At 39.8% G+C, this 27,693-nt stretch overlaps 1 protein-coding gene across 1 annotated transcript; it reads left to right on the top strand.

The window, feature by feature from the left end:
• Window positions 1-371: 371 nt before the first annotated feature.
• On the top strand, window positions 372-25,243 carry MGAT4C (MGAT4 family member C). Its single transcript, XM_040413150.1, has 5 exons — window positions 372-680; window positions 16,843-17,073; window positions 17,311-17,460; window positions 19,651-19,795; window positions 24,087-25,243. Exons 1-5 carry the CDS (start codon window positions 372-374, stop codon window positions 25,241-25,243), a joined length of 1,992 nt encoding a protein of 663 aa, XP_040269084.1.
• Window positions 25,244-27,693: the final 2,450 nt, after the last annotated feature.

Genomic DNA, 27,693 nt, shown 5'->3' with positions numbered 1-27,693 from the left:
GTAATACATCGCCCTATACATAAGTGTTCAGTGGACCAAAAATCCTCCTAGCTAATCCATTCTGTTTGCTGTAGCGTTATTGAACATCAGTAATACAGGCAGGTATAATACATCTCCTTGTACATAAATGTGAAGTGGACCAAAGATCATCCTAGCTAATCTGTTCTGTTATCGATTCAGTTATTATACACTATAGCCAACAGACAGTTGCCTGGGTCCTACAAAGGAATGGGCAGTGGCACAAATGATGCTATGGCTGACATAAGTCGCAGCAGAAGAAGGGGTGGTGATAGTAGCAGCTGCCAAAACAGGTCAGACGTTACATTGTCATTCAGCGGCAATGTTTTGGCCAGCAATCCAGCTGTACTGGAATGATTGACTCGCTCTTCACAATTATCTTAAGTTACAAAAGATATAGCCAGGAATCGGTGAGTTCCTCTGACAACACACTTAGTTGGCATGGCCCTGGAACTGCCTTTATGGCCTCACCTGTCCTGAACTTGCCCCTTGCTTTTGCTGCTCCATCTGTTAGCCAAGTAATCTTTGCCGCCAGCTCTCCTCTGCTTTTCAGTGACAATGACCTTTGTGAGGGCAGTCAGCAGTTACAGGCCAGCACAGACTCGGAGGAGAGGTCCACTGTGGACTACTTTAGGTGTGCAACTACCGATGACGACAGACAGGTGGGAGCGCATGTTGAGAGAGCTCAGGAGAGGGTGACACATAGATTTCTATTATGACAGAATGCAATACGGAATGCCTCTTATAGACTTCCATGGTGCTTGCCATCATAGAATTCTGTTATGGTCCATGGTAGTGGAATCTATAAAGGGATTCTTAGATAACCCAAACCCGAACCTTGTACGCTGAACTTGAAAAGACAAGTTCGTGCAACAGTAATTTTAGAGAAAAAATTAATTTTGTGTAAGGCATGGAACAGCACCACATTTACCACAATTAAGTGGAACGGTAGCATCTACACCGCCAGCAACTTGACCAGGTAGGAGTTCAACTTGCACAAAAGCTAATTGTTGGTGGTAAATAGTTTTCTCATGGCAGCAGATTGCATTATGCATGTCTCATGATGGAACAGAGGATAAAGAAGGGGAGGAGGAGTCTGAGAAGGAGAAGAAGCTGAGGATGATGACAAAGATAATGTACTGCTTGGGAATGCAGTCTGGCTGCCACAAAGAAGGCGGGTAGAAGGAGGACAGACTTGATCAGATTCAGAATCCTGGCCAGTTCTTTTTTCCTGGCCCAGTAAAGTTTATTTGAGTTACATGGTATATTGCAGTAATAGAATGTATTAATTAAGCTGTGTATAACTGCAATTTTTGGTGCGGATCCGTCATGGATGTTCACAAACGCATCCGTTCAGATAATACAACCGCATGAATGACAGCAAGCTAGAAATTTGAAAAGAAATAAACTAGCCAGTAATTTGGAAAATTATAAGTAACTTTTCTTTATACAAATAATAAGCTATTTGCTAAAATTGGAATACTGCTTTAATTGAAAAAAAAATAAACTGATGAATTTACCATATTATTACGGGAAATTCAAAACTGCAAAAAAAAAAAAAAAAAAAACACAATTACCAAATTGTGGTTTTAATAAAAATATGAATGCAATTACACCTATACATGTTCCATATACTACAATATGTTCAGAGGTTTTCTTTTTATAAAAAAAAAATCTACATTTTTATTCCATGTATTTGCTATAATGTATTTCAGAGCTGTGGAAAATCTATTGAGAAGGCTCGAGGTTTCATATATATCAAGAAACACCTTTACGAGCTTCTTCCAGTATAATTGATTATTTGCACAGAGCCATGTATCTATGAAGTTCAGAATACCCCAGGGAAATAATGTAAAATAGATTAGGAGATTAAATGTGAGAAAATTGGTTTTTACTAGCCACATTATTAATCTCTTTCTAAAATGAGTTTTTCATCAAAGTTTGCCATTGAGCTCTTCAGCTACAGTGTCTTGATCAATAAAGCAATTAATTCAAGTAAAAATAAATCTAGAGGGAAATTGTAAAGACCTTCAGTATTTTTTCTGCAATATAAACTGTTTTAAACTGTCTTTTTTAAAGTACCATAAGACAAGAAAATTGATTAATGTTATGTCATAGATGTAACATGTCTTTTAGAAAACAGCTTGGACAGTTTGCATCTCCCCCAGGATAAACTGAATGAGAATCCCTTATACTCAGAAAAAATAAAATATTCCCAATTTAAAACAAATATACAGTCTCTAGTTTCAACATTATTGAAATTATTTAGTAAGACGCTTAGTTGCTGAAAGGCATAACATTTATATCAGCATTATGTCTCTAGTTTTAGTATCAGAGCAAATTGAAAACTATGATTCCTTGTCCCATAGTATCACATTGTGACATCTTTTATGAGTACTGTATATTGGTATATGGAAGGTTTGTACATAATGGATTTCATGGTTGCATTAACAACAAATTTAATTCTGCAACATTAAAAATACATTTTAATATCTGAAATAAAAACTTTCTTAAACTCAAACAAATCCAAATTTGTAATAAAACATGTCCGTTTAGAGAGTAGTTTAAAATAAGGTGGCCAATATACAGGGCCAGATCAAGGTTAGCGAAGGACTAAAATTTGGTGAGAACCCATTTCTTACCTCTACAAACCAGACCCCACTTTTCCTACTATCACTTCCACATGTAGGAGAAGTGGCTTTGCATGTATGTTTGTCTCTTCAAAAATACTTAAAATGAGAGCCATAGGAGAGTGTCTCTAACTGTTTTGCGTTGTATAGGATTGCCAAACCACTATCACGGGACCCTGAGAGGTAAGAGTCCCAGAGATGATCGGTGTACAGTATATAATACTCTTATAAATAATGACTTGGAGCTAGAAAAGTAGAGTTTTCATAGCTAATTTTTGAAGGGTTCCTCCATTTTACATTGTGAAGCATTCTAAATTTTGCTAGAGGCCTTTTCTCATTATAGGTTCCCAGGTCATAAATACCTGCTTAAGTGATCATTGAATTTAATAGATAAATAGAAAAAAAGGTGAAAAGTCCCAAGAAGCAGTAACAATGTTGCTACAATATATTGTGAATATGCGTGATAGAGGTCTGTTCAATCTTTAAAACATGTGCAATATCATGTTTTACTGGTTATATACAGTAACAGTCAGTGGCGTACATAGAGAAGTAAAGGTCCCATAGCAAGGATCAAACCAGGCCTTCACACACAGGACAGAAGGGTTTCTGCCTAAACCATTTTTAATGACAATTGGTCCATTTTCCCACTGCTTCATTTGTTAAAAGTTGTTCTTTTAGAGGTTAGAATCCTGAACAAGTTTTCAGCTCCAGTAGAAGAGGAGATAATCTCAACTAAGACTGGGCCCCACCTTGCCATGGGCCCCATAGCAGTTGCATGGTCTGTCGCTATGGCAGTTACACCCCTGGTACCAGTATACAAGTACCCTCCTAGAAATCTTATGAAGCACATTGCATTCCTCCAGCCATAAATACACTAAATAGTGAAATTTTTTTCTGTAATAACTAATGTTTCCACAGTAACATTACAAGTATAGGGCTCTCACTATCATTATGCTACTGTAAGATGCTAGCAATGAAAGGTTAATGTGCAAGTGCACTGTTGTGTGTGAAATGTGCTGGCCATGAAACGTGCTTGGCCATGATAAAGAGATATAAATTGCTTTGTGCTGTCATCATAGGTAGCCTGTGACAGCAAAATTATGCTTTGGGACTGAGGAGTCATAGTTCTTAATTTAAGAGGTCAATAGGCAGTTCATATGTGCACGTAGTTATGGTGCCACCTAGTTACCAATTTTGTTTTTGCTATTGGATAATATGTGTTATGTGCACATTGCCAATTTGGTCATATGATCTAATAATCCAGGTCCTCAAATGAAAGGGAGAGCATGTACCTCTGAGATGATAAATAGCAAATGCCCTGCACATCTCATGTAATTAGTATGTAGGCAATATGTGTGTTCTGGAAAGAAGCTGCTATTGGAGAAAGATCCAGCTATACTCCTGTATTTTTGTCAGCTAGCAAGTGAAGGTGTGAAGTAACAGTCAAGACCACATACCACCTGAGCAGAACAGTAAAGAGGGATAGCTTGAAACAGGGGTTTAACCTGTTTAAAACCCAGGTCAGGGCCACAAAGACCAGCCTGCCACAGTGATACTGTGTTTACCGAGAGAAAGTGCAAAGTTTTTTTCAGAATGAGCATTAGTGGTACCTGAACGGATGCCACTGCAGAAATTGTGGTGTGCTCTATGAGGGGTACTACCATTGCCTGTAAAGAGGAAAAGCCATCCTCATTGTTGCCAAACTCAATGAAGTTAGGTGAAACACCTGTGGACAGAGTAAGCTGCTGCCACTTAGACAGTGCATTTACTAATTCTATAACCTTTGACTAAGAATGTGCACTTATTAAGAAACTATAACCAACAAACTTTTTTCCTTAAGTGTGATCAGAAAAAGCCATTTCTCCTGTTATATCTATGTTTGCTTCCTTCTGCCAACCTTTAGCAGGGAGCCATAAATTTCACTCATGGGACAAAATGATCCTTAGTAAGGGCTTGACTACCTCTTTCATGCTATATGTCAGACGGCCGTGGGATTTTAAGGTATGAATGAATTCAGATTAGTTTTTTTTTCCTAGCACTTTATCTGATTCACTTAAATTGCCCAATTATTTGTATACTTTTAATAAAATGTGTGGGCATTTTACAACAACACAAACATGTATGTAATTATTTCAGTTTCTATGGCTATCCAGTTTTGGAAAAATCACTTACTATACTATCGATAATCTGTAAGGTATTAATACAGTTTATATTATAAACACCAAATAAATGTCTAATACAAATACAGAATTTTTTTCACTCAAAGTCAATCAGTGTTGGATTAGGGTGCCTAGGGCCCACCAGTAAAATTAAGTCTGGGAGCCCACTATACAGTGACTTTACATGCAAACACTACTTGTTCACATGTAGAAATCACAAGGCGACCACGGCAATCTGTCTAAGTATGGTAGATTTAGGGTGCACGTCTAGGTACGTTCCTGACTCCACCTCTTGGAACTGGTAGATAATAGAGTAATTTTAGACAGCACTCCAATATTAGATTAATGCTTTTTTATTTTTTGCCGGACATAGAGGTCCTTTTTGGGACTGAATTAAAGCAACGTTTCGGGCAAATTATATGCCCTTCATCAGGCTAGTTGCGTGAGCGGATTCGCTCACTACTTGTTCACATAGCAGTAGGCAGCAGTAAGAGGCTCAAGATGATTGATTCTGGGGGTCCTTGCAAATTCTTCAAAAAAACAGGTCCCTGGGGCAAAAGGATACTAAGTGGCCTGCCTCAATACCTACAACAGGGCTGGCCAACCTGTGGCTCTCCATCTGTTGTAAAACTACAACTCCCACCATGCCCTGCTATAGGCTTATAGCTGTAGGCAAACTGGGAATGCTGGGAGTTGTAGTTTTGCAACAGCTAGAGAGCCGCAGGTTGGCCATCCCTGACCTACAACAATCTCTGCCACCTGATGCATCTATAATAATTAACAGGGTAGTTTCTTAAATAATCAACTCAGTTTTCTATATAGGTATAAGCTGGTTGAGATGCTGTGATGGGGGACTGAGGGTCCACCTTTATCAGGGCCCCCCCAGGGGACTCACCTGTTCCCATGTAGGCTAGTTTGAGCCTGAGGACAATTAAGTACTTGTGAATTTAGTACTTACAATTTATTCCACTAATTACAGCAGCATGGCAGGAAAGATGGAGGATGTTTGGAAACAATCCGTATTTGCCTACAAGCTGCATGGAATCAATAGGGATTTTTAATTCTCTGTGGCTTCTCTGCTATATTATTAGATCACTTTTGCCTATAAGCACTTTTGGAGGAATAGGTTTAATAGAAAATTGTTTTACGTCTAATTTCCTAATATGCATGAGTATCCTTATTCTTGGTTCCCCAAAGGAGAACATGTCCTTTTCACTAATAAGTAAGACTTAATCAAAATAATAAAATGAGAGGTAAGTTCATCCGAAATAAGAGGCTTCTAAAATATATATATTTCTAATTTTACTATTTATCCTAAGGAATTGAAAAATGTATTCATAAATGCCCCTGCCGAAGCTATTGCTTTATGGTAAATAGTAATACTAAGATGACCAATGAGAGCCAATTACTGTACCTGTTTTTATTCAAGAAGGCCTCGATAACTTTGCCCTTATCCACAGCAGTAAAGGATACACACTATGAATAGTGATGAGCGGCAGGGGCAATATTTGAAATGCGACATTTTGCAAATATTTTGCAGAATATTAGTCGAATATTCGCAAATTCGAATATTCGTTATATTCAACTTTTTTTTTTTACTCGAAAATCGGCAAGGTAATGATCGCGTAATATGCGAATATTATGCGATCAAGACAGACGTGGGTCAAAAACTAATATACAGCACTATAAAATATAGTGCTATATATTTGTTTTTTTAGAATATTCGTCATTTTTTTCCATCTGAAGTCATGATTCCTCCCTGCTTAAGTTGCTTGTGGGCCAATGACTCATTGGCCCACAAGCAAAAAGCAGGGAGGAATCATGTGTTCAAATGGAAAAAATGACAAATATTCGAAAAACAAATATATAGCACTATATTTTAAATATTTGCGAATTCTCGAAGTTGCGATATTTTAGCTAAAAATTTGCTTTTCGAATATTTGCGTTCAACACTCACTATGAACACTAGCTATTGCCATTATGTGCAGGATAGAAAAGGTTTTTCTCCATGATGCTACTGGCCGTCCTCTCTGGCTTCCAATAAATATATTAACATGAAGAACGGTAGCAGCAAGCTGTGGAAAACAAATGATCAAACAGTGAACACAGTTTTTCAATACATTTGACTACAAAGTATACTAAATATCTGTGAATAAAGGCATTAAAACCTTTCCTGTGCCTGTAATAAAAAAGTTATGATAAGGCTTGTTTCATCCATAGGGAGCTATAATTATAATTATTTCCTGCATGCAGAAAAGCTATCTCATAGAAATCAGTATCCACAAATGTCACAGGGGTCCATAGAAACATTCATTAATCATCCAAGCGTGATATTCTTGTGTTATGTTACAGAATATAGGATTCATCGCAACTGTATTAGTTACATTAATTTCCTAAAACTAGATAAGGAAATAATTTTAAGAACATTGTATATGTTCCCTTTCTCCCTATAATACCTACATTGTAGATTACTACTGTATGATTAGTATGGATCCAGAATAGAGCAGTAGTAAATAGTACTAAATAGAGTAGATTAAAACTTATCATTAAACAGAAATACAAAAATCAGCCAAATCAAGCCATGGCATCCAATCCGCTGATTCCTGAGTAGTTTTATTGCTATTTAGGCCTCATGCACACGACCGTTGTGTGCATCCGTGGCCGTTGTGTCGTTTTCCGTTTTTTTTCGCGGACCCATTGACTTTCAATGGGTCCGTCGAAAAATCGGAAAATGCACCGTTTTGCAGCCGAGACCGTGATCCGTGTATCCTGTCCGTCAAAAAAATATGACCTGTCCTATTTTTTTGACGGACAACGGTTCACGGACCCATTCAAGTCAATGGGTCCATGAAAGAACACGGATGCACACAAGATTGGCATCCGTGTCCGTGATCCGTGGCCGTAGGTTACTTTCATACAGACGGATCCGAAGATCCGTCTGCATAAAAGCTTTTTCAGAGCTGAGTTTTCACTTCGTGAAAACTCAGATCCGACAGTATATTCTAACACAGAGGCATTCCCATGGTGATGGGGACGCTTCAGGTTAGAATATACTAAAAGAACTGTGTACATGACTGCCCCCTGCTGCCTGGCAGGTGCTGCCAGGCAGCAGGGGGCAGACCCACCCCCCCCCTGTTTTTAACTCATTGGTGGCCAGTGCGGCCGGCCCCCCCTCCCCCCCTGTAGTTAACTCTTTGTTGTCCAGTGCGGCCGGCCCCCCTCCCTCCCCTGTAGTTAACTCATTGGTGGCCAGTGGGCCCCCCTCCCTCCCCTGTAGTTAACTCTTTGTTGTCCAGTGCGGCCGCCCCCCCCCCTCCCTCCCCTGTAGTTAACTCTTTGTTGTCCAGTGCGGCCGGCCCCCCCCTCCCCTGTAGTTAACTCGTTGGTGGCAAGTGGGCCCTCCACCCTCCCTCCCCCTCCTAATTAAAATCTCCCCCACCCTATCATTGGTGGCAGCGGAGAGTACTGATCGGAGTCCCAGTTTAATCGCTGGGGCTTCGATCGGTAACCATAGCAACCAGGACGCTACTGCAGTCCCGGTTGCCATGGTTACTTAGCAATTTGTAGAAGCATTATACTTACCTGCGAGCTGCGATGTCTGTGTCCGGCCGGGAGCTCCTCCTACTGGTAAGTGACAGATCATTAAGCAATGCGCCGCACAGACCTGTCACTTACCGGTAGGAGGAGCTCCCGGCCGGACACAGACATCGCAGCTCGCAGGTAAGTATAATGCTTCTACAAATTGCTAAGTAACCATGGCAACCGGGACTGCAGTAGCGTCCTGGTTGCCATGGTTACCGATCGGAGCCCCAGCGATTAAACTGGGACTCCGATCGGTACTCTCCGCTGCCACCAATGATAGGGGGGGAGATTTTAATTAGGAGGGGGAGGGAGGGGGAAGGGCCCACTTGCCACCAACGAGTTAACTACAGGGGAGGGAGGGGGGGCCGGCCGCACTGGACAACAAAGAGTTAACTACAGGGGAGGGAGGGGGCCCACTGGCCACCAATAAGTTAACTACAGGGGAGGGAGGGGGGCCGGCCGCACTGGACAACAAAGAGTTAACTACAGGGGGAGGGGGGGCCGGCCGCACTGGACAACAAAAAGGTTAACTACAGGGGGGGAGGGGGGGGCCGGCCACACTGGCCACCAATGAGTTAAAAACAGGGGGGGTGGGTCTGCCCCCTGCTGCCTGGCAGCACCTGCCAGGCAGCAGGGGGCAGTCATGTACACAGTTCTTTTAGTATATTCTAACCTGAAGCGTCCCCATCACCATGGGAACGCCTCTGTGTTAGAATATACTGTCGGATTTGAGTTTCACGATCTAACTCATATCCGACAGTATATTCTAACATAGAGGCGTTCCCATGGTGATGGGGACGCTTCAAGTTAAAATATACCATCGGATTGGAGAAAACTCAGATCTGATGGTATAAAAGGGACTCCTGACTTTACATTGAAAGTCAATGGGGGACGGATCCGTTTGCAATTGCACCATATTGTGTCAACGTCAAACGGATCCATCACCATTGACTTGCATTGTAATTCAGGACGAATCCGTTTGGCTCCGCACGGCCTGGCGGACACCAAAACGACTTTTTTTTCATGTCCGTGGATCCTCCAAAAATCAAGGAAGACCCACGGACGAAAAAACGGTCACGGATCACGGACCTACGGACCCCGTTTTTGCGGACCGTAAAAGAAAACTGTTGTGTGCATGAGGCCTTAGATGGATAATTTATCACATATTATTACTTATGCTGCTAGAGTGCTAATATGGAGATTGAAATGATATGTATCATGTATTTTTTTCAAGTTTCATTGACCTCTATAAGGAAGTCAACATGGCTGTATTCTTCCCAAATAATTCAATGGCTCATAGATGTTCTATAAATTGTTTAAAAAAAAGTCTATTTTCTTTATTGGACACCCTACCATTCTCTTTATATAAGGCTCTGTTCACATCAGCACTGCAGCTTTTTTTAAAAACTGAAGCTGTGACACTGTACCGGAGCCCTAGCACTGTACATGTGGTGCTCAGTGGGCCACACTGACTAATACTTATCCATCGAGGTGTATGTCTTTGTGATGGACTAAAATTTAATATTTTCTATCAAGTGAGACATAATCTGCAATGGAAGCTGCGGAACCTTTGATGCATAAATGAACACATTATGCTCCCTAATATATATTTATTTCCTTGACATCATTCCTATCCCTTGTCAAGGGCATAACTGTAGGGGGTGCAGAGGTAGCAGAAGGGGCCCCAAAATCCCATCTGCCATGGATGAAGGTACCAGTATTATAGAAAGTATATGGTAGGTGAGGGCCCTTTTGCAGATTCTGCACTGGGGCCCATGATCTTCAAATAATAACCATTATTATTCCGCAGCGCTTTACAATTCAGAGGGTTCATGTACAAACAGTAATAAATAACATAGCAAAAGACAAGTCCATAATTAGAACAAGAGGAATGAAGGCCCTGCTCACAAGAGCTTACAGTCTATGAATTACACCTCTAACTGTTGCCTTGACGCACTGGGGTCCGGGGTTTGTATATGACGAAGAAAAACATATGTTTGTGTGGTGGTTTAAAAAAAAAAACTAAACATACTGGTTCATTTGGAATTTAGATTGTGAGGCCCTATGGGTATAGGTACCAATTAGTGATGATTGAATTATTGAAAAGTTTGATTCGGCTGCTTCGTTGAATTTTACAAAAAAAATCATTTTATGGCAAATTACTTTGTTAAAAAGCACATTTCTTTATAAGTAGTGGGTGCAATGGAAGGGAGCGCGATTGCACCACTCCCCATAATTATACCCCCCAGACGCTGTGTTCAGTGTAAAAGAAAAATCATACTTACCTGATCCGTTTGCTCACGAGTCACGCCAGGGCAGCCGCTGCCATCTTGCTTGAAGATCTGGCGCAAAATCTCGCACGGCCGGTGATGACCTCATCTCACCAGCCGGCGTGATAACGTCATTCGTCATTCGTCTTTCCTACTTTGTGGACTTCAGTTCGCTCAACACTAATACCAATGAAAGTGATGACAATCTAGAGAGCTGCAGAATATGATAGTGCTATATAAATGAGTAAACTAAATAAATAGCAATTGAATGGTAGAGGGTAGAAATGCATCACTGTGACGAGACCAGGGAGCAGAACGGGTGAAACTTCTATTTACTGTATGTATGGTTTGGCCGATGTCTGAAATTTGTAGTTCCCTGTTCACAATTCAAAAATCTAACATACCCATCATCTAATCATTTTCTCACACTTCTTTATCATATGTGTATTTTGCAATGCTATGCTCCACCTCACATGCCTTGGTGGGAGTGCTGCACTTTTAGCAAAACTGCTGCTACTGTAGGTATCTAACTTGGGTTTTAAAATGCTATTACTTACAGTATATTGGTCTCAGGAGTCTTTAAATACTCCCTTTCTAAACTTAGATATATGGCAACTTCTTTTAACCCATTAATGTTCAGTGATATACTGAGCAGTCACTATTACTATTATGACACTGAGCAGAAGTAAACGTTCAGTGCTGTAATAGTTTATCATGGCGATAATGTAGGCCCAGGAGCTGTTCCCATGCCATTACTTGTGGTGACAGTTGTATAATACAGCAAGTGACTCAACTCTAATGTGCCAGGATCAGATATAACTCCGATCCCAGCAGCTTAACCTCTCAAATGTTGCAGTCAATAGTAACAGCAGCATCTAAGCGTTGAGACAGAGGGAGGTAGTGACACACAGATAAGGTCAATGTGGCCTGACCTTCTCTGTGTGTCACTACCTAGCTCCCTTTGTCTACGTATTAGAGACCAGGCTGTGCCTTAACAGTGATGAGTGAAAGTTCCCTGACAAACATATGATGATACAGATGAAACAGATCCGCAAAAAATACAAATCTGTGTGCATTCCGTATTTTGTGGAACAGAGCAGCTGGCCCCTAATAGAACAGTACTATCCTTGTCCGTAATGCGGACAATAATAGGACATGTTTTTGTTTTTTTTCAGAACAGAAATACGGACAAACGGAAACAGAATGCACACGGAGTAACTTCAGTAACTTTAGCAAAAAAAAAAAACAGAACGGACACGGAAAGAAAATATGTTTATGTGCAAAAGCCCTTAAGGTAATTTGGCCTTGTAGAGACAACGACCAAGAAGTGGGGTCATCCCTTTCAAGGCAATTACTCCACTTTTAGGCAGGGAAATTCATTGACCATAGGGAGAGATCCAGTCCCTGGTACTTGCCTCAATTATACAGAGATGACACATTGTATATTGACAAAATGCCCTCAGATACCACATGATGTCTACATCCCGGAACATTCTAAAAGAGAGTTGACTGGTCGTAGAGTGATCTTCCGGTTGTGAGTTACCTGGTCACATTTCTTTTATTCATTGGATCCATTGATACATGCTATTTTTGATACAGGACAATACTGTAAATAAACATTTTAATGTTTTTATTTCTTTTTTTATTAGATCAGGCATGAAAGTATTACCTTTGTTATAGAAAATAATTGGATTGCAGATTATTTACAGTTGATGTTGATTATTGTGGTTTAGATTTTTTCATCATATTTTTCTTTAGGCCTTTAATATTACATAAAAAATCATGTTTTATTATGGTTGGAATAATGTGGCAGTAATAGAGTAAGAAAAATGTGGACACAGGTATTAGTATTTTGCAGATCCGATGTTTGCAGACTGAAACACAGATATGGCCATGTACTGTACATGAAGCCTTAAAGAGGACCTGTCACCACTCATGACATGCCTGTTTTAATAGCTACATGCATTCCCAGTGTAATAACAATTCTAGAGCATCTATTCTTATGTCTGTATGTTGAGCCATTATTTTATTATTCCTGTTAGAATTTATGAATGAATTGCTAGCAGTCTGTAGTAAGGGTACAGAGGGGTGTTAGCCAGTTGGAGGTGTGTATCTGCACATTCTGACAATCACAGCACTGATTGAATAGAGTCAGACTGTGCAGGTACACCCCCCAACTGGTTAACACCCCTCTGTACCTATACTGCTGACTGCTAGCAATTAGTAATGGGGAGTGCATGAAGCTATTAAAACAGGCATGTCAGAAGTAGTAAAAGGTCCTCTTTAAGATGGATCATGCTTGCTTGTGTCTGATGACATGACTAGATTAAGAGTCAGACTTTTACATAGCTTGAGTATTCTGCCCTCTAGTGTTTAGACTTCTCTTTGTCATTTGTACAGCATGCATGTTTCAGTCGCTTAGATGAAGTCTAACAATTAATGAACACTATATACAGCTAGGATAGAGATACTTACAGAATACAAATAGCATTATTTTTAACTGCTTAATGTTTTTTAATCTTATGATGTTGCTTACTGATTGATAAATGCAGGTCATGATTCAAGCTCTTGGGCTCTAGCCGACCATGATCAGCTCTATAATGTGGCTAGAAAAGCTATAACTGGGATGGTTAGCAAGTATGCAACAGCAGTATCCACACACACTTTTTTTTTTCTTTCAAGTCATTACAATGGAAAAATTGTTCATAAATGTTTTATATTTTCTCACTGAGACTGCAATATTTCGTTATGGAACAAACTCTTTAAGCAGCAAATTAATTTTAATGTTGATAAATATAATATTATATAAATTATATAATTAAAATTATATTTGGTTATACTGAAGGAGTTGGGGGCATTGGTGAACACTAAGTAAGGGTGCATAACTAGGTGCAGAACAGCGTGATACCGCCGTGCCCTGCACATTTGCTATGCTGGTGGGGCACTGTGAATTGTGCCTGCAGTGGAGGCTGAGGACACAGTGGAGGATGAGGAGGCAGAGGCGGACATTGTCGCAGGACCAACTTTGTGAGAAAATGGAGGCAGAAGCGGCTTCTCCTGGCGAAGTTGCTGGTGTTGCTGTGCAGGAACCACATTCACCCAGTGGGCCATAAAGGACATGTATTGTCCCTGACCGTAGTTACAGATCCACATGCCGTGCACTTTGGCAGACACCGACAGGCTCAAGGAGTGGCCCACCTTCTGTTGTACATACGTGTGCAGGGCTGGTACTGCCTTTTTGGCAAAAAAAATGATGGCTTGGGATTCTCCACCTCGGCTTGGCACAAGCCATCAGTTCTCTGAAAGGTGCAGAGTCCACCACTTGGAAAGTGAGGGACTGCAGCACTAGCAACTTGGCCAGGAGCACATACAGCTTCTGCGCCGTTGGATGAGTGCACGCACACATTCTGTTGTCTCTTGGCAATCGCTTCGGTGATCGATTTCTGACAGAATGACTGATGAGGAGTAGGAGGAGGAGCAGGAGCATCAGTAACAGAAGATGATGGGAAAGACAGACAGCTTCCTGCGGCTGAGGTGGTGGAGCCTTAACTGCCTGAAATAGGGTGCGTGCCACTGGGTGACGAAGCGGTTGCTGCGGCAGGCTGGACCACCACATCGGAGCCACGGTTCTCCCAGGCCACTTTATGGTGACGCTGCTTATGTTGACACAGAGCCGTGGTGTCAACATAGGCACCCTGGCCACGCTTCACCTTCTGCCCACAGATTCTACAAATGGCCATGTTCACCTTCTCCGGGGGCTTAACAAAAAACTGCCACACCTCCGAGTAGGTGATTTTACCTCTTCGTGCTGCACCTGCACGAACCCCTGCACTACTACTTTCCAGGCAGGTAGGATCCTGTGAAGTGGGTGGTCTACCCTGGGCATGTTGGGCTCCCGACCTCCCACTGCTGCCACCCTGCTGACTCCCGGCCACTCCAGCAACTTGCTGGCTCCGACGCTGCCTCACAGACAAGCTGCCACCATCTTCTCCTGATGATGATGAAGCCCCTAATTCACCCAGCTGCCAAGTGCGATCAGCTACATCATCATCATCGAATACTGTCTGCACGTTACTGATGTCCTCCTCCTGACCGCTCTCAACACCAGCTCCCATGCCATTCTCCTCATCACTACTTGCCCACCTACCGGAGGAAGCTGCGGAGGTCTCCTCCAAATCTTGGCTGGCCTGTAGCTGCTGACTGTCCTCTAGTAGCTTGTCCTCGCTGTATAGTGGAGCTGAGCACACAGCATATAATACTTCTCTGACTGAGGACACAGAAAAAGAGGCAGGTTAAAGTCAAGTGAGGGCACAGGGCCTGCTCCCAGGCCATGCCAACTAAGGGTTGTGTCTGACAAACCCACCGACTCTTGGCTAGGGGTGTCTGATGTCACATGGGATGAATAACGGCTGGGTTGCTGGTCAAGACACGACCGCTAGATGACACAGGGAGCTCAGGCCTCTCGCTGCGACTCCAGCTGCCATGCCCCCTTATTCTGCTGCGACCTGTGCCTACGCCAGAAACATTTAGGCCTGTGCCACTCCCCTGTGCAGGGCCTGGCACTTCTCTGTCTGACATACTGTTAGATGAAATAAATAAATAAAAAGGAAATTAAAACACCCCAAAAAAGTCTGTAATTTTCTCACTTCACCACACAACGGCTAAAAAGCCCTTTTTTTACCAGTAATACCAGCCGAAGTAGGCTTTAGAACATGCTGAATGGCAAATAGGCCCTTACTATTTTCCACTTATACACCCCACAAAAGGATTTAGAACATATAACTGCACCGCAGAACGGCAAATAGGCCCTTACTTTTTTCCACTTATACACGCCACAAAAAGCTTTAAAACATATTACTGCACCGCAGAACGGCAAATGAAATATATTTTTTTGCCACTAATAAACGCCAAAAAGGGCTTTAGAAAATATAACTGCACCTCTGAACGGCAAATATATATATATTTTGCCACTAATACACGCCAAAAAGGGCTGTAATTTTCTCACTTCACCACACAATGGCAAATATTTTTTTTTGTGCCACTAATACACGCCAAAAAGGGCATTAGAACATATAACTGCACAGCTGAACGGCAAATATATATATTTTTTGCCACTAATACATGCCAAAAAAGGGCTGTAAGTTTCTCACTTTACCACACAACGGCTAATAGGCCCTTTTTTTCACACTAATACAAGCCAAAAAATGCTTTAAAACATATAACTGCACCGCACAAGGGCAAATAAGAAGTAGAAATATTTCCTTGTAATAAACCCTGTTAATGGCTGTATCAAACAGCAATCGCACCCAATAACAAGGACGGTTTGCTGGAATTACAGAGCTGTATAATGGCAATTTGGATCCCCCCAGTGCAGCAAGGATTGTTCCTATTACCCAAGCTGTAAATTCCCCTACTGAACCCTGTTCTGCTTCAATACAGTGAAATGATTCCTCCCTATCCTTTCCCTGAACTTCTATACAGCCCAAAAAAAGTTTGAAAGTCTTTTCTACCACTATGTCTAGCGCCTGCTGATGTTTCTCCCTGCACTAAGTACACTGGAAAATGGCTAAATCCAAGATGGCTGAGGCTATTTATAGGGCTGGGACATCACAGGGCTGGCTGGCTGCTGATTGGCTGCATGCATGGCATTGTGGGTGATGCTTTGTTCCCAGAGTTTCTTGCTCCATGTCCTAACATGTGCAGTAGCCATTTTAGGAAAAAATGCAACTTAGTTACTAAGAAGCGCGAGGAAATTCGGATTCGGTGCGAATCAAATATTTCCTTAAATTCAGATCGAATTCCACTGCCTCAACTTCGATTTGCTCATCTCTACTTATAGCAGTGATCCATATTTGTTGACATCTGGTGCATAACCGATTATTTTTCATTACCTGATGAACCCAGCAGGGGGATACACGTCGGGAGGGGGGTAGGATGTACTAGGGTGAATCAGGGGTAGGATCATGAACAGAGTGCATCCACCATTAGGGTGCTTCTCTGTGTTGAGGGTCCCTATAGGGAAAGATATCTCATCCTGACTGCAGGTTTCTCCACTACCCATTGATTTGTTCTGATAGTTATTGTTTGCATTTGCATTGGGTCTAAGGTATTTTCCACGTTGATGGTTTTTATAGGTATGTATTAAAAGTTAAGTTTTAAGAGTTTCATGCCCTCTTTGCTCAGGTTGTCTGGTTTTCTCCTCTTGATGACCTATCTTCATCAATATCAAATCGGCCTGTGTCTGACTCCTGGCAGTATTCCCGCCAGCTGTTTGAAGGGAAAGCAGAACTCGTTTACCTACTTAACATTGCAGTGAAGGAGCAGTGTAATTACAGCTGCTTATCCTACTCCAGTGGATGTAATGGTGGAGCTATAATTACACTGCTCCTCAGCTGCAGTGTCGACATCGAGCAGGTAAGCAGTAAAGAGAATGGAGAGCATGAAGGAGCATTACATTTTCTTCAAACAGCTGAATGGCGGGGACGGGGTGAGTCATAGCCTTGCCCATCTGATATTGATGACCCATCTTGAGGATAGATCATAAATATGAGAAAACTAGACAAACCCTTTAATGATTAGATATTTTACTAGCATAACAGGTGAAACAGCCAATTAACTCACTAAATATGTATTTTCCATGTCTTTCATTAGGAAATATATGCATTTATTCATACAACGACTGAATTTAAATATCTGGATAAAATGAGATGTTTTCGAAAACGCTCAGCATTACCAGTCCTTGGGGTTCTAATCTTTTGCCTGCTGTTCATGAACTTGTACATTGAGGATGAGTATGTTGTGGTAAGAAGAGGTGCAATTATTGATGTTTTGATCTGTGTAAATGCTATTAGTTTGAACATGCTTGCAATTCAGATTTCAAAGCCTTCCTCTGGATCAACTTGCAGGATGACAGGCCGAACTGGATGGACATAAGTCTTTTTTCAGGCTTATGTACTATGTTACTATGTTACTATTTTGGGTAAAAGATTATGTCTATCTTTGCAATCAATTATATTTTCTCTAATGTATCTTAGATAAAAGATAAAGCAACTTTGAAAATAGTCTTGATTAAAGGGTTTACCACTTTTAACAATCTTTACTTGTTAGAAATGTGCCTGACCAATTAGCTGATCCCAAAGTGCTCCCTTGGTGGGATCTTGAGCAATTAACTGTAATCTGTGGGGAGGCAAACTAGGCGTTTACATTTCCCTACAGTGTTATCATAGAGGATATTGATCGGTTGACACACTGTGACATATCTGCATGCATAGACTTGCATTAAGATAACTCTGCTCACGGCTATTAAATCACCTAGATGCTTCTGTCAATAATGACTGCAGCATCTAAGCAGTTAGATAGAGGAAGGGTATTCCTCTGTCCCTATAAATCCCACCCAAGGGGTGCTATTTCATTGGGAAGTTATTGCAGCTGGAAGCCTAACAAAGGCCCCCAGGCCTGCCAATATATTATGCCTATTAGACTGTTATTGTTACCATCATAGACTATAATGCTCTGGTATACAAAGTATGCCAATGCATTACAAAAGCAGTCAAAGTATTTCATTGTGATATTCCTTAGTGGGACGAAAAAGAATAATGATTAAAGGTTAATACAATTTATTTCCATCAAAAGTGGTTTTATTTTGTAAAAGTTATTTAAAAAAAAAAAACACATATGCACATATATGGTATGGCCACATCACAACCTGTATAATAAAAATAATATGTTATTTAAACTGCTTGGTAAAAAATAAATAAATAAAATAACAAAAGATTAGTTTTTTCCCACCCCCTCCGCAAAAAAAAAGACACACATATTGTTTCACAAAAAATGTATAAGTCATGGCTCTTGAAATGAGACGACACCAAGATTACCGGTATTATTTTTTTGCATGAGACATACTATTATTGCGCAAAAGTAATAATAAAAAAAAAGAAACAAAATGTAAAAATTTTATACAGTTCTGACCCACAGAATAAAAGTAACATGCTGGTTATGCTGCACATTGAATGCTGTAAACTTAAAGGGCAAAAAACTATGGTTGAATAGCTTTTTTCCCAATACTGCCCCCAATAAAAGTTCCTGAAAGTTAATTAATAAGTTATATGTATTCTAAATTTCTGTCATTAAAAATTTAAAAAACAAGCCCCCATACGGCTCCATCATCAGAAAAATTCAAATGTTATAGCTCTTGGAATGTAGTGACAAAAAAATGAGTTTTTTTTTTTTAAACATGAAGTGCGAGTAATATGCAAAAGTAGTAAAACATAAAAAAGCTATACATATTTGGTATTGCTGTAATCGCACGGACCTGTAGAATAAAAGTGACACATTAGTTATGCTGCACTATGAATGGCACAATTTTTTTCACGTCCTCCTAAAAAGAGGTAATGAAAGTTAATGAATAAGTTATATAGTATGTACCGCAAAACAGTACCACTGAAAAATACAACTGATGCCACGAACCACTGCCATTAATCTCTGACCTCATCCTGATGAGCCAGATCAATAGTACCCGGAAAATGCATAGGGGTGGGAGCATGAGCTTGTAGGGCACATCAGCCACTGTAGGGATTGGTTTCTGTAACGGATCTAGGTGCCACCCTTATCAGAGCGAGTGCTCCGCGCACTGTTCAGTATAGGGATTAGCTTCATATGTATCCCTAGCTAGCATGTAAGGTGAGACAGGAGCATCTTGTAGCCATGCCATTTCCTCCAGATCTGGCAGCAGAATTTGTTGTGTGAACATGGATTTCTACAATAAATATGGTGAACAGTAGCTGGATTGTGCAATCTCTATCTATATCTAGCTTCTTATAATGAATCAAAAAATTTAATGATTTAATAGTGAAATGTCATATTTCTTTGTGAGATAACAGCTTCAATTGTAATTGTAAATGTGTGAATTTACTAGAGTATTTGTGCATTGTATAAACCATTTTGTTTAGACTGCACTACTTCTAATATCCTTTCTTTCTCATGTTGATGTAGGAAGAAGATAAAAGACTTAGATATGTTTCTACTCACCCATTAAACTCAGATTCATATGGCAATACAGTCAGGGAGTTCTCTAACTTCTCGACATCCATAAATGTTACCTATCAGATATTAGCTGGCATACCAATAGCAAGAAAACGTAAGTAATAGTTCTGACCAGGATTTGACTGATTCAAGTGCATTTTATGCTTAAAGGGATATTCCAGTATAAAAGGAAATATGTCGGCTTACAATGGAATAATAAAAAAATGGAAACTAGCTAATACTCACCTTGTCAATCCCCCAGTGCTGCTTTTCTGACAGTGCTCAGTACCATGATATGACAAGTAGATCAGCCGGCACTCCGTAGTTTTAGCGAGCGGTGCACGTGTCCAGGGTCGGCATCCCACACGTATCCATATAAAGAAGACCGGCACTCACTGATATCAATGCAATTTTTTTCTTTGATGTATCACATCCTCCGTGTGATACAATAAAGATACAATAAAGAAAAAATCTCATTTATATCAGAGAATGCCGGTCTTCTTTATATACAGTTGCAAGAAAAAGTATGTGAACCCTTTGGAATGATATGGATTTCTGCACAAATTGGTCATAAAATGTGATCTGATCTTCATCTAAGTCACAACAATAGACAATCACAGTCTGCTTAAACTAATAACACACAAAGAATTAAATGTTACCATGTTTTTATTGAACAGACCATGTAAACATTCACAGTGCAGGTGGAAAAAGTATGTGAACCCTTGGATTTAATAACTGGTTGAACCTCCTTTGGCAGCAATAACTTCAACCAATCGTTTCCTGTAGTTGCAGATCAGACGTGCACAACCGTCAGGAGTAATTCTTGACCATTCCTCTTTACAGAACTGTTTCAGTTCAGCAATATTCTTGGGATGTCTGGTGTGAATGGCTTTCTTGAGGTCATGCCACAGCATCTCAATCGGGTTGAGGTCAGGACTCTGACTGGGCCACTCCAGAAGGCGTATTTTCTTCTGTTTAAGCCATTCTGTTGTTGATTTACTTCTATGCTTTGGGTCGTTGTCCTGTTGCAGCACCCATTTTCTGTTGAGCTTCAGCTGGTAGACAGATGGCCTTAACTTCTCCTGCAAAATGTCTTGATAAACTTGGAAATTCATTTTTCCTTTGATGATAGCAATCCGTCCAGGCCCTGACTCAGCAAAGCAGACCCAACCATGATGCCCCCACCACCATACTTCACAGTTGGGATGAGGTTTTGATGTTGGTGTGCTGTGCCTCTTTTTCTCCACACATAGTGTCGTGTGTTTCTTCCAAACAACTCAACTTTGGTTTCATCTGTCCACAGAATATTTTGCCAGTACTGCTGTGGAACATCCAGGTGCTCTTGTGCAAACTGTAAACGTGCAGCAATGTTTTTTTTTGGACAGCAGTGGCTTCCTCTGTGGTATCCTCCCATGAAATCCATTCTTGTTTAGTGTTTTACGTATCGTAGATTCGCTAACAGGGATGTTAGCATATGCCAGAGACTTTTATAAGTCTTTAGCTGACACTCTAGGATTCTTCTTTGCCTCATTGAGCAGTCTGCGCTGTGCTCTTGCAGTCATCTTTACAGGACGGCCACTCCTAGAGAGAGTAGCAGCAGTGCTGAACTTTCTCCATTTATAGACAATTTGTCTTACCGTAGACTGATGAACAGCAAGACTTTTGGAGATACTTTTATAACCCTTTCCAGCTTTATGCAAGTCAACAATTCTTAATCATAGGTCTTCTGAGAGCTCTTTTGTGCGAGGCATCATTCACATCAGGCAATGCTTCTTGTGAAAAGCAAACCCAGAACTGGTGTGTGTTTTTTATAGGGCAGGGCAGCTGTAACCAACACCTCCAATCTCATCTCATTGATTGGACTCCAGTTGGCTGACACCTCACTCCAATTAGCTCTTGGAGATGTCATTAGTCTAGGGGTTCACATACTTTTTCCACCTGCACTGTGAATGTTTACATGGTGTGTTCAATAAAAACATAGTAACATTTAATTCTTTGTGTGTTATTAGTTTAAGCAGACTGTGATTGTCTATTGTTGTGACTTAGATGAAGATCAGATCACATTTTATGACCAATTTGTGCAGAAATCCATATCATTCCAAAGGGTTCACATACTTTTTCTTGCAACTGTAGTGCCCAGCACCATGTCTCGACAAAACAGGAATGGCTTGGAATGCCACTCGGGCTAGCGGGCCATTGCTGCTGTCTGTGAATGGCTTAATGGCATTCCTGCCGTGTTGAGACCCATGGACTAGCAGCACTACAGGATCAGTGAAGTGAGTAAAAGCTAGTTTGGTTTATTTAATAATTTCATACCCACTAGACAAATTTGTTTTCTACTTAAATACTTCTACAAGAAATCTGTAGTGCTACAATGTAAAATGTAGGTGTTGTCAACTGTTTGTTTTACGCAATTGCTTTGCTGGGATTCTGGTCCTGCCCACATGCCCATTTGACACCCTTTGCTCCAACTTTTGCTCCAAGTTGCCACATTTTGTGGTGATCCACATAGCCTGCTAATGTCTCATCCAGATAACTAATACGGATAAAAGTCAGAATATCTGTCTATCAAACTGTAAATCAATTTTTATGGGAACGACAGGATCTTCTTCAGGTTCCTTTACAGTATACACATGTATCAGAAAAAAACAGAGAGCCCTTCACATGGTTTCCAAAGGAATGGCTCATCCTGGCACAGGTACAAAGTAGTACAAGACATGTAGTTCCTCACTGTATTGCAGAAAGGCATCACTAGACAGTCAACTAGTGCATGCACTTCAGTAATACGTCTGTTTGACCAGTTAAATGCCCATGCTTATTGGCTGGATCTTCAAGTTAATCACATGTATAGTATATTAATTTGCCAGTGTCTGGTACATTTTATGTCAAATGTGGTTTCAATTTACAATTACAATTACAATTTCCATTCCAAGCACAAGTGTAAAAAAAATGTAATGATAGTCATCATTGCATTGTTTTAAAAGCACATGCTGTATTTATATTACTCAATTTCAAAAGGACAAATGCCTATTCAACCAAGTAACAAGGCAGGTCTAATCAGGGATTTTCTCAAATATCGCTTAAAAAAAAATAAAAAAAATTTAAAGACGAGTTGTCACTTTGTGACTTGTCACATTATTTCCCCTCTATTTTGAGTTATTACATATGGTTATTACATAACTACCAGGTCTATTGAGGTCTGTGTTTTCACACCTGTATATTGGCTTGTTAATAATTCCAACTACAGTAGAGTATGTCCTCATGCACATGACAGAGCATCTGCATGGAATCTGTATGGAAACACATAGATATGGACCTATAGGTACTTCTTGTGACATTTTATGGTGCTTCCATATAGTATAGTATTATGTATATATTTCCACTAAGAGAAATTACAATATAGCTTCCAGTGGAAGATACTGCCCACTCCCCCATTGAATCTATGTAGATTTGGACATCAAGAACCCCTATATTCCTTAATACGATACTGGAGGCATACAGACGTACGGTATGCCAGTATGATCCCATAGACTTGCGTGGTTGCTGAATTATGGTTCCATACAAGTGAGAAGTTTGAAGGAACATTGGATAACCACTGGAGTGTAGGTTTTAAATCTGACATTTGCATTGAGTTGGCAAATTCAACTCATGTTTGCGTGGATTCCAGTTTCCTCTCACACAGTCCAAAAGCAACTAAAAGTCTGGTGATATAATGCCTGACAACCATATTCTTTTCAAATATAAAGAAACACATTCCAGATTACTCAAGGCTGAAAGGCCAATGAAATGAAGGCAAAGGAGTTGCAAAGAGGCTCAGCAGGACTTGAACAGTGTCAGCATAATGCAGCAAAATTTTAAAAATAAATGTATGCTGAAAACCTATTTTTGTGCTTGTATTCTTTAGGAAATGTTCATGAAGAATACCATGAATGTTTCCATAGAGGTAATGGTCCTAAGAATATAAAGAGTGTTTTTTACTTGAATACCGTTTCACTATATTGAAATGTGGCATTAAATAAACTGAAAAGTTACATTAAAAAAAAAACATATTATTTTGTACATGTATAGGACACTTTATAGAACAATTCCTCTTTGACCAATGTCCTGAAAGATACCAATACAAGAAAAATATATATCCTACACACAATCAATTGTAATTAAACAATATTGAAATCTAGTGGCTGCCAGATCTGATTACAGCAACACTAATTGTCCTCTTATGTAGGTAAGTACTAGATTATTAAATTAAAGCACTGCTTTATATCATATTCAAGAGTGTAAATCCTTAGAACAGGACCTCAGCTATCCAAAGCATTTCTACAAGTGAGGTATAGTGCTTTACTTTGTTATATATATAAAAAAAAAAAGAACAATATGAATACTCATTATCCTTTCTTTTTGCATAGGTTTTCTAACAATTGGCCTATCATCTGTGAAAAGGAAAAAAGGAAATTATTTGCTTGAAACTATCAAGTCTGTATTTGAACAGTCAAGCTATGAAGAACTGAAGGAGATAGCTGTAGTTGTTCATTTAGCAGATTTTGACCTAGCCTGGTGTGAAAGCATTGTACAAGATATATCAAGAAAATTCTCACATCATATTATTGCAGGAAGACTGGCAATTATTCATACTCCTGTACAGTACTATCCTGTATTAGAAGGCTTGAAAAGAAATTATAATGATCCTGATGCCCGGGTGAAATTTAGATCTAAACAAAATGTTGACTATGCTTTCCTACTAAATTTTTGTGCTAATCTGTCAGATTATTATTTAATGCTTGAAGATGATGTTAGATGTGCCAAGAATTTCTTGACAACAATTAAAAAGGTAATAAATTCCAGGAAAGGATCAAATTGGGTAACCTTGGAGTTTTCAAAACTAGGATATATCGGCAAATTATATAATACCCATGATCTACCACGACTGGCTCATTTTCTACTTATGTTCTACCAGGAAATGCCTTGTGATTGGCTGCTGATACATTTTAGAGGCCTGTTAGCCCAAAAAGAAGCAATTCGATTTAAGCCATCTATTTTTCAGCATATGGGATATTATTCTTCCTACAAAGGTGCTGAGAACAAACTGAAAGATGATGACTTTGAAGAAGATTCACTTGATATACCTGATAACCCATCGGCAATTCTCAGCACAAATATGAACACATTTGAAAATTATGAAGTTAATAGGGCTTATAGTAGTGCTGAAGAATATTTCTGGGCCAAGCCTACTTCTAGCGGAGACTTTTATCACATTGTCTTTGAGAAACCTATAAAAATAAGCAAAATCAAAGTCAGCACAGGAACAGAAGATCGCCAAAATGATGTTCTACACCATGGTACCCTGGAGGTTGGAGAAAGATTGGTTGGGACTAAGAAGAACAAAAAATGTACAACTTATCTTAGGTTAGGTGATTTCATAAATGGGAACTTTGAAATGGACAATATAGACCGCAAAGTTCTTTTTAATATTGACTGCATTCGAATTTTAGTGACTAAGAATCAAAATGAATGGCTAATTATTAAAAGCATAAGTGTCTGGACTACTGAGACACTGAGCCAATGAAACATACGTACCGTATTTGTTGCCTTCCTCATGGAAGAAATACATTTCAGTTGAATGCCAACTGGTCTATTTCACTTATGGACTATTTTTTTTTGCTAATATGTGAAATGCAAATGGCAAATTAAATGTGAAAAGGCTATTTATATTTTACTATTTCTGTCAGGCAATATTTAAGTCAATTGGGTGTTTTTGAATGTCTTCTATTTTATATCAAACAGAAGCATAATTTTCCCATAAGTTAAAGGTAATTTTTGTAGGCTATTTATTTTAAGATTTTATGTGTTAAATCTATGGGAAAGTCACTGAGGACATGCATAATCTGTGTTGCATTTATGTTTGTTTTGTCTTTGTGGTACGGTATTTTACTACCTCTATTTTCTTTCTATATTGAACCCATTTTTTACCATAATCTTTAAAGTTTAATGCACAAGACAAACGTAATTAAACACTGTGATTGAACACTGTGGATGAAATCTTTTTATTTTATGCATTACTCCCAGTTGTTACAATGAAACCCATTAAACTCTGGTTTAAATGCTTATGTGTGTTATTTATTATAATGACTTGGCAATGAATGTTAATTTTTAACATGCCATATATCTAGATACAAGCAATAATTTTGGGCGTAAGTTATGAATGTGCTCTTCATAGGTTAATTTGTAATTTTCATAGGCTCTTGATAGGCTATTTGAATTTTGTAATAAATATTAGATATAATAATTTATTACTAAAGCTAGTGGAGGGACAAAGAATCTTGGAAGATAGTAATAACCAGCATGCAGCAGAGTTGCTTTGGTCCATGGTAGGTACATATTCTAGCTCAACTCAATTTCGCACACCTATATCAGTTTTGTGCCTGGACTCTAGAAGGTAAGTTTTCTAATTCTGATTTCCTGTATATGGTTCCTTAGGCCTCTTTCAGACGGGCGTTTCGGGAAAATGTGCGGGTGCGTTACGGGAACACCCGCGATTTTTCCGCGCGAGTGCAAAACATTGTAATGCGTTTTGCACTCACGTGAGAAAAATCACGCATGTTTGGTACCCAAACCCGAACTTCTTCACAGAAGTTCGGGCTTGGGATCGGTGTTCTGTAGATTGTATTATTTTCCCTTATAACATGGTTATAAGGGAAAATAATAGCATTCTGAATACAGAATGCAAAGTAAAATAGCGCTGGAGGGGTTAAAAAAAAAGAAAAAATAATTTAACTCACCTTAATCCACTTGATCGCGGAGGCCGGCATCTCCTTCTGTCTCCTTTGCTGAACAGGACCTGTGGTGACGTCACTCCGGTCATCACATGATCCATCACATGATCTTTTACCATGGTGATGGATCATGTGATGGATCATGTGATGACCAGAGTGACGTCATTACAGGTCATTTTCCTGTAATGAATGCTCACCACAGGTCCTGTTCAGAAGGAGATGCTGGCCTCCGCGATCAAGTGGATTAAGGTAAGTTAAATTATTATTATTATTTTTTTAACCCCTCCAGCGCTATTTTACTATGCATTCTGTATTCAGAATGCTATTATTTTACCTTATAACCATGTTATAAGGGAAAATAATAATGATCGGGTCTCCATCCCGATCGTCTCCTAGCAACCGTGCGTGAAAATCGCACCGCATCTGCACTTGCTTGCGGATGCTTGCGATTTTCACGCAACCCCATTCACTTCTATGGTGTTTGCGTTACGTGAAAAACGCAGAATATAGAGCATGCTGCGATTCTCACGCAACGCACAAGTGATGCGTGAAAATCACCGCTCATGTGAACAGCCCCATAGAAATGAATGGGTCGGTATTCAGTGCGGGTGCTATGCATTCAACTCACGCATGGCATCCGCGCGGAATACTCGCCCGTGTGAAAGGGGCCTTACTCTTCAGCCTACAGTTCTGTATCCAGTTGCATGTTTTGAAGACCTTGTATTGTTTTGTTTTGTTTTGATGTCCCCTCTGGTTCTGTATTTCTGATTCTCATGTTACCTTACACTTGAAAATAATTTCTGCACTGACATGTTTGCTACATAAAACTTCAGTTCTCTTATTTATTTACTTTACCTAATATAGAAAAGTACTCAGGGAGGTATATCAGTCTGCATTTAAAATGGGAGTAAAGGGTGAAGACAAGGAGTTGCTAAAACACCATTCCAGTTTAGCACTAAGCCCAATCATATTACAACCTAGATGGTTCACTAGCTTATGACATGTTTGCTGGGTTGTGGATAATATCACAGAAAAACATCCATAAGTAAAACTTAACCTTAATAGCACTCACAAATATAGGTGATAGCAAACAAAAAAAAAGTTTATAGGGCCACAGTAAAAAAAACAAACATGTAAGCGGTTCTAAAGGGGGCAAAATATGAAAAGGAAGCTAAAAATAATAATGTTACATCCTGATGCTGAGGCACCATACTTTGTCCCCTGAAGAACCAGTTATCTAGCT

This window comes from Bufo bufo, chromosome 1, assembly GCF_905171765.1.
Source record: "Bufo bufo chromosome 1, aBufBuf1.1, whole genome shotgun sequence".
NCBI classification, from domain to species: domain Eukaryota; kingdom Metazoa; phylum Chordata; class Amphibia; order Anura; family Bufonidae; genus Bufo; species Bufo bufo.
This window is presented reverse-complemented; position numbering and strand designations above follow the sequence as displayed.